Consider the following 13,809-nt stretch of genomic DNA (forward strand, 5'->3'; position numbering starts at 1 on the left):
TCCTATAATTTTTTTGTGCAATCATTGGTTTCCAAGATATTTAAAATATTTCGGCGAGAAGTGCTCGTAACGAAGTTTTGAAAGAAAAAATTTCAAGCAGAGTGAACAAGTTTTCTCATCCATATGGTTGGTTAAGTTGGAAAAAATGTTTCCGAGTTTGTATGCCAAAAATAAAAACTAAAAAAATTCGCAAAAATTATATTTACTGTTTCATTAAGATTTAGCAATACACGTTGCTTGAAATTTTTTTCATAACGGTATCCCTAAACTTCAAGCTTTAAAAATTTTTTTTTTCAAATTGAGATACGACCATTTTTATCAAAAATACAGCCGTTTGAAAAACCGTTGAAAATTTTGAATTTTATTTCAATCCTTCAATTTTTTCCACTAGTTCATTTAACGATCAAGCTACACAACACAAGCCTAGCTTAGATTTGTATTTTCATTTTTTATGTGCTATATATACATATCGGTTTAAAAAACGTGCGACGACGTTGTACGATGCCTAGAATCCATTGCTTGCGATCTTCTCATTGTCCTGCTTGCAAGTTTCGATCTCTCATTTTTTATGTGCTTCCCTGAGTAAATGTCTGTCTACCATCATAGAACGGCGTGAGTGCCAGCAGATTTTGATTGCCTCATTTTTCAGCACAACACCCTCAATATTACTTTCTCAATCCAAAGGGCATGGAAAACAGGAAAGTAATGGATTCTCAACAATTTTCCGGTTTTCAAAGACAATCATGGAAGCCTTATCGTTTTTCAATAATTTTCATTTTGCACCTCCCTGAAAAAAAATTTCTGCGGGCGCCCATGCAGAACGGCGAAAATTGCAAAAGATGCGCTCCCCATTCCCATTGGAATTAATTTCAAACCGCATCGCACCTATAAAACACGCATCCACGGCCCAATCCATATTTCGCTGCAAGGCCTCTCGAATTCGCATCCCCCGCATTCGGCTGCATTCACTTTAAAAAAATCGCGCCTGCGCGTCCACCGCCAAATTCAAAATCGAGCGTGCTGTGCATTCCACGCCAACTTCGATTCCTACCTACCGAATAGGACAACATAGTTGCGCGTTGAATCGCCAAGAGAAGAACCGGCTTCTTGTAGCTTCTCGCTTTCAGGCACGTGCTGTCAGTGCGTGTTACCAACGCGAAGAATCGCAGCATTTAACAGTTGAGTTTCTTTGTTGAAAACATCGATTTTCGTACGAAAATGCCAGCAGATTCGGAGTTGAATTCAGTGTTGATGAGGAGACAGGAGATCAACAACGCTTTGGACAATGGTGATAGTGTTAGAGTCTCATATAGGGTTGTCAATGTTTACACCGAGTTCCATGAGTTTACCAGAAAAGAGATCAAACAGTATGAGGCTGTATTCAAGAGGTAAGTTCTGGCACTCACCCTTACTGGTTCTTCTTTTTGGGAGCGTGATTATGCACTTTCAAGAACTAAGCGATTGAAATGAAACAAAATAATTTGCATAAATATTTTACATTTCGACTGATGAAATCGGTCAAAATTGAAATTGACCTGAAGTAGCCACATTGTTGGCAAAAAAAATTGTGAAAATTATTTGGTTGTTATATTTGATTTGATATTGAATATAAATGAAATATGAAAAATGAAATAACGACATGGATAATATTCAAAAATTATAAGAAGACGAAGAATGCGAAAATTCCAATTAATTTCATATACATACTTAATATTAGAATAGGAAAATATCTCGGAAAATATTCAAATTGGTTAATAAAAATTTAGGGAAGAAAACAAGGACATTACAATTACAAAAATTTCAATTATTGACAGATTTTACTCATACCCAAATCTAAGCAAAATACGAGCAAAAATATTATTAACCAATAGATATTAAAGTTGTGCACATCAACTTTTTCATTATTTAATTAATGAAATCTACAGTTATTTATTCATCTATATGTGGTTCTGTGGAGAGATACAAAGGTTGTCATAACATGTTTTCAATTCTTTGTTTGTCAATAAATGAGCACGTGTGTAGTAATAATAAGAGATACCTGGAAATCACCTTTCTGTTTTGACTTTCCTGATTTAAAGCTGACAGTCATTAGTATACCTATATATTTCTTTTCTCGGTGTTACCAAGTTCAAATTGTTGAATTTCTCAAAAATTACAATAATTATTTCTGCCAGTTCATTTAATGTACAATAAAACAGAATTCCTAAACTGGATTTTATTATTAATTTTTTTATACCTATTATATATGTATTCAAAAACAAACAAAAAATTGGCGAAAATATTCCACTTCACACTAATTAAGTACATCTTTTAATTATATTGAATACATAATACATTGGACAATGGATTTCAGTAAGAATTCTATTAGTTGTGGTCTTACAAGTTCTAGAATATTCTAGAAAAAAACATTGGAGTTGAATAGACCAAGGTATCTACTAGGTAGTAGAGAACTCGAGAGTAAACTTGAAACGAAAATATATTCCATGAAATGATGAACTTATCTTTTCTGCTCTCAAAGTTTTCATCTCGGTTTGTCTATTTGTTTTTCAGGAAATGTAAGTACCCTCTATTTCGAAGACGAAAACCTTCTTTGTACACCATGAATGGATGCAATATAATTCTTCGAAAAGTGTTACTACCGAGGTTACTACATAACTGTATATATCCCAGTTCTGAAATACAATGGCCCCCTTTCATTCTTTTTCATACCCATACCTATCAGTTCCACGCAACCTTCTTTGTATTAGGGGTAAATATTATTTTCATTCAAAGAAATAGGAGATTTTCAATCTCACTCAAACAACTAAAATAGGTAGAGCAATGTTTTTCACATAGAAACTGGGTTGTTGAAATACTTTGATCAAGTTTCAAAGCTTCGTGATATCATAATTCATAAAAAGGGACAAAGAAGAAAAGAATCTACAACCTCTACACCGTATACAACTTTTTATTATTTTTCCTTGTAGCACGGAATGTTTCAGGTTAACTGAATAAAAATGGGATAACAATTGATATATTTGTACTTCGTAGCAAGTACTACGATCTCATGTTTGCTAATTGGAACAATAATTTCTTAATTTCAATCCTTGAAAATCGTATTCTCAGAGCTGAAAGGATTACATTTCAGATAACAATGCGTTGCGTTAATATATTAGCTACTAGATATTCAAAATTTTATTCGAATAGCTTCAGTTCTCTGGAAAAAGTTCTAGATAAATAATGGACGAATATTGAATTATCTTTTAGGATTTCACACATTCTGAAACTGGGTCCAAAAATCGAATTAAAAAAATTCGAGAATAAATCCTTTCACCGTCCAAAGGTTATCCCGAAAACTGTCAGAAACATTTGCTGGAACGTTGTTCAAAAATTATTTGTAATACTCATTGATCATCTAGCTCATCATGAATACGATGCAGAAAATCAAATCAAATTTTGAAAAATTTATATTCAAACCAATTTAGACAACGTATAATGAAATAATAAATAGGTATGTCTCGCCATGATTGTTTTAACTATAATACTTTTCAACGCCAATTCCTAGCTTCGATATAGTTTTGGAATTATCTATTTTTTTCAGAAGAAGATAATCTATGAATTCTGATCTCGTCCCATAACTACAACTACAGAATCGCTAAAATACCTGAACTAAATATATTTTTTACGTCATTACCTTATTCCAAATAGCTACCTACTTCCTGATGGATATTAGAACATCCTATGTCATCAAGACTTTCAGGAAACATTTTGAATAATTACAAGTGAAAGGTTGAGTAGCTAATTTGCTGAAATTTTCCTACTTCTGAATGACTTAATGAATGGAATTAAAATTTGATTACGTAAATATCTCATTAATTATAAATATCTATAAACTGGTTCACAAAATCATGTATTGTTCAACGAGTGAATAAAAGAATTAAAAGCTTTTGAATCCGAAATCGCAGCAATTCCTAATATGACTTTAAAGTATATATCATTCCGCAAATGAAAAAACTTGTAATAACCTACTAAGTTTCATCAAACGATGTTTAATTACGATCGTTAATTAATACAATCATTACCTTACTCGATTGAAGTAACGACAAAAAGCAGGTTCCGACTTTATTGACTAAGTAACATTAATTACTTCAATGGAGAAAGTGAACATTCAATAGATATATTACAAAAATCGTTTTAATCTAGTTAAATTATTATTCCGTCATGAAATTTCACTGGACGTACCTCAGTAAATACACAAAAAATTTGCAATCATTGTGGATATACTCGGAGTCATCAAATCCTGAAAAAACGCAAGCACGAAATTTGTCTACAAATAAAAATGATAAGATGTTTTTATCACTTTACTTTCTTCGTCACCTATTGGTCTGGGTTTCCCATGTGATGATAATTGCGCTACTCTTTACAAACTATATATTATCGTTTGTCACTAGATATCTTACGAGAAGAAATATCGAATGTGTCAGGTGTCCCAAATTCGTTGTCTAGTGACTTCTTTATCACTGGTACTATATAAACATGAAATAAAACATTCTACAGGTACTTTTTCCAGTAAAATCTTTTGGTGTAATAATTAATTTTTTATTGCAATTAGTTTTGAAGTTATATTACAAACTTGTGTTTTTTATGTAAACAATTCAAATTTATATAGGTATGAAATAAAACCTTCAAAAATATATATAAAATAATATATAAATTACATATCAAATTAAAAAAATGATCGAAAGTACCTTCTATGATAATAAGTGAACTTAAGACAATTAAAATATTCATAGGCCGCCAAGGACTCCGGATTTAACACTTTCAGATTTTTTCAACATTCTCAAATTGATAAATGTTGTTCTTCGACTGTGACCGAAAAAAAAAATCTAACGGTGTTGAATCCGGAGACCTTGGTGGCCACCAAATTTTTAATTGATTTCTCATTATCATTGATAGGCACTTAATGGTTGATTTGCCGTGTGAAACTGAAACTTCTGATGATTTTATAGTTTAAGAAGAAACCTAGGAAGAAACTTATATTTCATGTTATATATTTTTGAAATGGGAAAAATTATTTTATGTTTATCGAAATTTTCATTTGGAATATTTGGAAATACACAAGTTTGTATTATACCTTCAAAACTAATTGCAATAAAGAACAAATGATTTCACCAATGGTTACTACTGAAAAGAGTTCATTTCACGCCATTTTCGAATTTTTTATTATAGCTGGAAAATAGTTGAATTTATGAAGTTGAAATTAATTGATTCTTCAAAAATCGAGCCTGAAAATGAGCCATGTTTATTCCTCGGTTCATTCATTCTTTATTATTGGTTTTTCATTATATCGCAAATCTGAGTTCAAGGCAATATTTCTGATTCAAACCAAAATATTTCGCTGGTAATGCTTATACTAGTTTTCCCATGCTTTGCGATTAAGTAATTTGATTTCTTGCGAATAATGAATATATTCATTGACAATCATGATACCTCGCATGATACATATATGATTGTTCCAGAGCCAAAAGGGTCACAATATCGGTCACAATGAAACATTGTTATTGGATATGTTGAATAGGCCATAGCAGCAAATAATTTTCGAAAAAAAAAACAACAGCAAATTAGTTTTAATACACAATTCCATATAAAACGCTCCAACGATACGTTGAAAAATGAATTCTCCTTTTTGTAAACCCAAGAAAAATGTTTTATCCTCAGTTTCATCCTATTAATTTCGGAAAACTTCGAAAATAACCCACTTTAAATCATTGAAAGTAATTATATAAAATTAAATATACAGGGTGTATATGAATAGTTGCGAAAAAATTTAGGGGACGATTCCTTGTAAAAATGAGGTGGGTCTTTCACATAAAAATTTCTTTTTGAGCCCCCACCTGCTTAGTTACAGCCCCCTAGAGATGGCGCCCGAAAAGTAGTTTTTAATTTGTGAAAAGTTAATATGATAATTGTATTGTTTTGTTACATTCAAATTAAATTTGTATCAGTTCTCAATAAAAATATCGTTTTGACATTCGCCTATTGGATAAATTTAAGATCGAAAATAATTAAAGCCTCAAAACTCAGGCGTATCATCTGTTGATAATTTTTTTTCAAAAACCGTGAATATCAGCAAAGCATTTCAAGCGACCTTATTTGTAAGGAATTGACCAGTTTATCCAAAATTGATATTCTTACTGTAAAATATGAATATAGAAAAAGTTATTGCGAAAAAAGATTGCGGGGTGTCTTTTCATACCCCTTGGCATCAAAGACGAACAACACCAAACATTTATTTGAATGGCCCTTTGCCGCATAAAATGTCAGCGTAATTTCATTTTCGTGAATTTATTGGTTTTTAAGAAAAAAATTATAAACTACTTTTCGAGCGCCATCTTAAGGGGTCTGTAACTAAGCAAGGGGGACTCTAAAAAAAAGTTTATATGAAAGATTTTTTGACTAGGAATCACCACCTAAATTTTTTCGCAACTATTCATATATGTACATCCTGTATAAAATTACACATTTTCATTCGAAACTAATTCGCCAAAATAATTTATATAATAGAACAATATATGTTTGACATTGAACCGAAACCATTTATCGTAAATTTTTCATACTTAAATTGTGATCGTCTTATTAGAAAAATAAAAATGATCATATTCTTATATCAAAACAAATTGATATGGATTTATTTTAGGAACAGATTGTTGACCCTACAAGCGTACATCATGAACATGCCAATAAAATTGATCATTGAGTAAATAATGAATGATTTGTAGATATTCGGGAGAAAAACTTGATGTATGTTGTATAGATTAAGGCTCATAAATCTTTATGAAGTTTTCGATCCTGTTATATTTTATGTTGATCGCGTATTCAGAACCACTGAAAATTCGAGAAAAATATCGAAAAATGTAATCCAATATTTTCGTGGCCATGAAAACGTTGGAGTTGAGATTTTAAGTGTACAGGGTGGGCAAATTTCGATGTTCTAGCAATACAATTTTTAAATCAGAGGAGACAGACAAAATCTGATACCCCATTCTCGTTCTTTTTTCTTTTTTTGGGAAACTAAAAAGAGTAGTATTCATTTCTGGCCACCTTCTTTTGTTTTCGAATTATAAGCGAAAATTGGAAAAATAGCCATATCGAAAAAATTTATATCTCCGCTAATCTCCGCTAAAACTGATGATAGAGCTCTGAAATCAAAATATTATACAGGCACTTTTTTACGTAAAATCCAGTGGCGTGCTCGTCTATTTAGCAGGTTCTTTAATTACGAAGCTATGGCCCAAAGTTAATTTTTCTCTCGATTTTTCTTTAATGCATGGGAACTCTACATTTCTGTACCAATTCTTGGGAGCTTAATATTTTTTATATGGTTTGTATCAATATGAATAATAAAAAATGTTCAACAACCATTTTTCAACTAATATATAGTCTCAATATTTCTATGGTTTCAACTATTGATGCCGTTGATGGACACAGAGGAATGGAGCTTCCTAAACAAGACCAGTGTCCTTTCGCCAAACTGATAATTTCTATGTTTTTTAATAATTTTTACAAAATTCGAATCTAGACATATTTTATAAATTTTTTATTTCGAAATGGATTTGGAAATAACAAAAATATTGTGATTAGATGGATGCGTTAATTGCTTATGCTATTTGAAGTTGTTAGGTAGGTACTTGTGCTTAATCATTCTAGAGATCTATGAAAATAGTCTTCTGATGCATCCATCTCATTACAATATTTTCGTTATTTCCGAATCCATTTTGAAATAAAAATTTATAAAATATAACTTGATTCGAATTTTGTAGATATTAGAAAAAACCATAGAAATAATCAGTTTGACGGAAGGATACTGGTCTTGTTATAGGAAGCTCTATTTCTCTGTACCCATCAACGGCATCAACAGTTGAAACCATAGAAATATTGAGATTTTCAGATAAAAAAAATTTTTGACCATTTTCTTATTTATATTGATACAAACTATACGACGTTATATATTTTTGAAATCAGAAAAAATTAGGCTGTACAAAAATGGCACAGAAATCTAGTGTTTCCATTTAAAAAACATAACTTTGGGTTCATAGCTTCGTAATTAAAAATCCTGCTGAAAAGACGAGCACGCCAATAGATTCTAGGTAAAAGTATGCCTGTATAATTTTGAATTCCAGCGATCTATCATCAGTATTAGCGGAGATATAAAATGTTTTCGATATCGCCATCTTCCAATTTTCGCTTATAACTCGAAAAAAAAAGAAGGTAGCCAAAAATGAATGAATACCACTTGTTATCAGATTTTGTCTATCTCTTCTGGTTTAAAAGTTGTGTGCTAAAACATCTAAATTTGTCCACCCTGTATATATGAATGAACAATTTGGGGTTTAGTGCAAAATTTTGATCCGACAAATGATCACAACCGTGGAAAATTCAGGAAGAATATTCAAAATATTTCCCCAATGAAGAAGGGTGTATTATCAATACATGAAACTCTTTTGGTCCAATTTTTAAACAACAATAGCAGCGTCGCTCAATCTTCAATATCTCGATGCAGACTTAACTCTATAATCTTTGGTACTATAACGAGAAAAAAAATTATTTGCTTTCTGTACACCAAGAACTTAGCGAGTGTCCTGGTTTAGTAATTAATGATGCCCATTTTAATATTTCTATTATGTTTCCATACAAATTATTTCATAATAACCTATACTTTTATAGCTGAAATCCTACCTTATACAGTGGATGTTCTTAATTCTTTACGTACCGAGTGCAAACAAACCTCTCTTACACTTGTTTCAGAATTATTTTCAGACGGAGATAACAGTATATTTACTCTGATATAGAACATAAATAAGCCCAGATTCCAGAAAAAAACAAACAAATTCCTAATGGCATTTCAAATATTTATGAACCATTTAATCAACATTCTTGGAAGTTTTTACGATGTTTACAAGGCCAGTAGGTACGAGATTCAATTTCCTCTACAGTAATTAATTTTTCGTATCTACTCTACATGAATTATTTACAATTAAATGATCCACAAGAAAAGAGATCGACTTCGAAATATCTTACATGAACGATACATTTTCTACGCTACAGTTTCATCCAATTATTTACAATTATTAATTATCCTGTTGCAAAATTTTTCACCATTGATGAGAAAAAAATCTCTTTTCATTGTTTCTGAGACTATTCAGTTTTCACTATCAATAAGGATGTAACATGTAATTTAGAACAATTCGTTTGACATTTCTCTTCATCAGTGAAATAATTAAATTTCATTGTATTATTATATTAATTATAATTTTTTCCCGATCATTACATCCAAGTGTCCACATAATCTCAATTTTAAATAATACTCTAAAATATTCTGTGAGTTATGTTATTCAGTTATAGACACCCATTGTGTAGTTATCCAAGATGGGTATTATATCATGATCTTTCTTTTCCACACATTTATACACTGTGTCCGTAAAGTATGGAACAAATTCATTTTTAGCTAAACACACCATTTTAAGAAATAGCCCTGAAACACGTCGATTTTCATTTCAATTTACCGTATTTTAAATTTATAATCTAATATATAGGGTGAATTACTTTCGAGTAATTACGTCACCGTCATTTTTTTAAATGGAACACCCCCATTTTGTCTCAATTTTCTGATTACTCTAGCTGAGCTGATTCCAAAAATGTCGATTCCAATTGGTACAAGGAATATTCCAGTCAATATTCAGTAGTTGATATCTATAGTTTCTGTATTAAAATATTCCTCTCCAATATTCAGTTCATGACAGGCCAATTGAAAAGTCCCCGATCTAGCATAGTAAAACACATTTTTTTTGGCAAAATTCGATTTTATTATTCAACATAGTTGCCTTCGAGGGCGATACAGCGATTTCAGCGATCTTCCAACTTTTCGATACCATTTTTGTAGTAAGATTTGTATTTCGCTTCAAAATAGGCCTCAGTTTCGGCGATTGTTTCTTCATTGGGATAAATTTATTTCCAGTAAGCATTCTTTAGAGGTCTGAGAATAAGAAAAAGTCGCTGGGCGTCAGATCTGGCGAATACGGTGGATGCAGAAGCAATTCGAAGCCCGATTCATGCAATTTTGCCATTATTTTCATTGATTTGTGACACGGTGCATTGTCTTGATGAAACAGCACATTTTTCTTCTTCGAATGGGGCCATTTTTTAATGATTTCATCTCTCAAGCGATCCAATAACGCTATATAATAATCGCTGTTGATTGTCTGGCCCTTTTGGAGGTAATCAATGAATATTATACCTTGCGCATCCCACAATACTGATGCCGCGACTGATACCGTAACCTTGCCTGCTGACTGTTGTGTTTTTCATCGCTTTGAATCGGTTTTTCCTGTGCTGACTGTCGATTGGACTCCGGAGTGAAATGATGGAGCCATGTTTCATCTATTGTCACATAGAGACGCAAAATTCAAGTTTATTGCACTTGAACTTCTATATTCTTCCTGAATATTCGATACGAATTTTTGCATGTGGCTTGAAATTATTAGTTTACATACGAAAAATCACAACTCGTTTCTGTTCTGAAATTATTCTTGGATTTTCTCTGGTTTTAATGATGTAATCAACATAAAATTCAGCACTATGCTTGAAATTTTCATTCTGAATACAAAATTTTGTTTCAATCGAATTGATTTTTTTGAAATTATTAGGAGGACAAAATTTCGAAGGTCTATATTTTCGGAACCCCTAGACAGATTTCGCCATGTCATTTGATATCCGAACCTACCCTGGAAATAAAAATGATTCTAAGTTCTTTCATTCGAGAGTTTACGGCCGGACAGAATTCAATTTGACCATAGATACGTCATACATAAAATCGTTGTAGGTTATTGCCGACTCGAAATTAAAAAATACAGACATCGTGATGAAATACATACCAAGTTGTTCAGAGAAGGAGCGCTAAAAAACAATTACAAATTGGAAAAATTTCTAGTTTAAAACTATGAGTGCTCGGAAAGAAATATTGAATTCAGTATTAAATTTCTTAAATCCATTATGTAGCAGATATTGTTTCCTTCATTCATTTCTTCAAACAATCTGGAGGTAAATATAAAATTTCAGAATAGAAGATAAATTCTTCCTTTCGAATAATCCCAAAATTTAATTGTCGAAAATAATGAACCCTCGAATTAACCAATATGTAGTCATCAATGTTATATCAAAAGATTTGAATCAGAGCATATATCTGTTCTAAATTACTCTTTGTTCCTTATTTCTAATAACAAATTTTTGGCATTGTGTTGGTTTGAAAATTAAACTCTCGAGGTAGTTGGAATCTGTGCCCTTTCTCCATTAATTTCAAAGAATTCTCGAAAATAATGAAACAACCACAAGCTTCGTTGTTCGTGTTCAAGTTCAATGTTATAAGATATATTTCACGACATCTTTCGAACGATAAATGCTGAACCTACGCATTTCATTTCATTATCATACTCGTGTAGAATCTTTTATCTACCATAACCGAAACTTAGTCATGAAAATTCGAAGGATGTTATGAACACGATAAAATCTCAATGAAACAAAACTGTACTTAATGACTAAATAAAACCAGAGTATGACTCAGTTCTTTCGCAATATCGAATTCGTGTAAATTTTGCCAATTTTCTGTTATCACCTAGTAAACAATGGTAAGTTGCAAGCAGCGTTTTTCCTGTTGATTCAATCGATTATTTCTAGAAATGGTTCTGTTGTGCTTATATTTGTCCCATTGATAAATGATATTGGAATCAGATTCGAAGAATTGGTTATCAAGTTGTACTATTTCAGTTATTATTGATTGAATCTTTTGTTCCAGTTCATTCTAAGTATGGAACATCGATCTTCATCAATGCATAGCATTGATTGCAGCCATCAAATCGATGTTAGTTTGAAAAAAATTAGGAAAACATTTTACACAAATTGTTTTTCTAAATATTGGTTGAATTTTTTTGATATTCTCCTGGATTTTGTTAGGGTTCTATGATGTGATCCGCTTATAATTTTGCACCATGGTTGAAATTGTTAAGTATTTCATCGTCCAAAATCATAACTCCTCGTATTCTGTACCCATTCACGGAAATATTGGGTAATTTTTTTAGATATTCTTCTTTTCGCTGCAGGAAACTTGAAAATGTTATTTCACAATGCAATATTTGATTCTAATCGAATCGACATTTGTATCAATTTTTTGCAAATAATAACTAGTTTTTGAGATTGAAAGTGTTACAAAACGAGAACTACAAACATTTCAAAAGTTTTGGAAAACATTCTTGCAATAATTCGAAAGGTTATCCGAAATAATTAAATGTTAATATTATTGCAAATAATGAATCACTATTAGGAATTCATCAAGCCAAGTAACTTGACAATTTAACCAAATACTTGACTTGAAAATCAGGTTCGTGAAAAATTACATACTTGACTTGCTTTTAGATATTTATTACTTGACTTGATATCAAGCTTGATATGATATGCACTTGTCGCACGGCATATATTTTTGTAATCTTGTGCGCGCATAGTCTAAATCAGAGGATTCCTCGAGCGCCGAGAGACTGAAGCATTCGCCAGTGTGACTTTTTTAGTAGTTTTCTCACATCTTTGAAATCTAGTGGTAGATTTTGGTAGTTTCAGAAATATATTTCCAAACTTGGCCAAAAGGGCCAAGTATTTTATCAACGCCAGCATCTTCAGCTTCTGTTGAAAGACAATTTTTCCAGAGCTTCCCGCAGTTACAATAAGTTAAACGACAAATCTATAAGATGCCTCATGCGTCTTAGATCCTGGATGAAAAATGATGGAATCAAACAAAGCCTGGAGGTTCCTCAATATTAAGAAACTTTATTTTTGATTATTTTGTTATGATTTATAGTGATTGAAGTTATGTTTCTATTTCAAAAAAATTGATATTTTCGGTTCTTTTATACAATAAGTGTACCAATAAATAATAATAATAAATAAAAGTGTTTTTTCCAAGGTTCCTTCTCATTTCATCATTTTTTTATTGATGTGACAATACACAAAAAAAGTGCTAAAAATCAAGTAGCTTGATATGATTCAAGTAATTAATAAATAAATACTTGACTTGACTCGACTCGAGATTCTACTTGACAAATCAAGTCAAGCTCAAGCCAAGTAGCTTGAAAATCAAGCCAAGCCGTGAATCCCTAATCACTATACAGGGTGGCCACTTTTTCAATGGGATTGTATCGGTAACTTTTAAACCATAAGAGTTAGGAGGTCGGTCAAATGGAGAAAAAGTTGCATGCATAGAAGAATTATCAAGCAGTTCAAACAAATCCAGATTATCAGGGCCGGTTTTCGAGATATCATAAGAAAAGTAAGTTATGATATTTTGATTTTTCTTTTTTTCCCACTTTATTTCAAATATTATAAAAAAATGTTACAGGAATTTTTTATTCGACAGTAAATTATTCTCAATTTGACGTAATCAGATTTCGTATCCAACGTTTCGTACTCTCTGGGCCACCCTCAACCTCATTTTTTTCAATACGGACCTGCATATTTTATGACATTTTTCGAAATAACTGTTAACGCTGAATCCAACGATATATCATACAATGTCATTCAAAGTTCATTTTCAGGAGATTTTGACCCTCATCCAAAATTAATGGTGTGTATGTAAGAAAAAACAAGTCTATTAACGATATCAATGTTCTGACCCAAATTCAATCGAACCCAGAAAAAAATCGAGAACTGAGGCCAGTCAATGGAATTTTTCAAAAACTGCTCTTAATAAAATAGTCAAGAGACGCGAATATTTTAAATTTGAATACCAAG

The 13,809-nt window shown here is 31.6% G+C and overlaps 1 protein-coding gene across 1 annotated transcript in view; it reads left to right on the plus strand.

The window, feature by feature from the left end:
* The first annotated feature begins 929 nt into the window (after positions 1-929).
* The window catches only part of LOC123682051 (EF-hand domain-containing protein D2 homolog), a 45,091-nt gene continuing 32,211 nt past the window's right edge, over positions 930-13,809 (plus strand). Inside the window, exon 1 of the mRNA XM_045620441.1 lies at positions 930-1,388. Within this exon, the coding sequence (XP_045476397.1) occupies positions 1,219-1,388 (170 nt within the window). The 5' untranslated portion in view covers positions 930-1,218. The remainder of the gene's footprint in view (positions 1,389-13,809) is intronic.

Source organism: Harmonia axyridis, chromosome 6, assembly GCF_914767665.1.
Source record: "Harmonia axyridis chromosome 6, icHarAxyr1.1, whole genome shotgun sequence".
In the NCBI taxonomy this organism is placed as follows: Eukaryota; Metazoa; Arthropoda; class Insecta; order Coleoptera; family Coccinellidae; genus Harmonia; species Harmonia axyridis.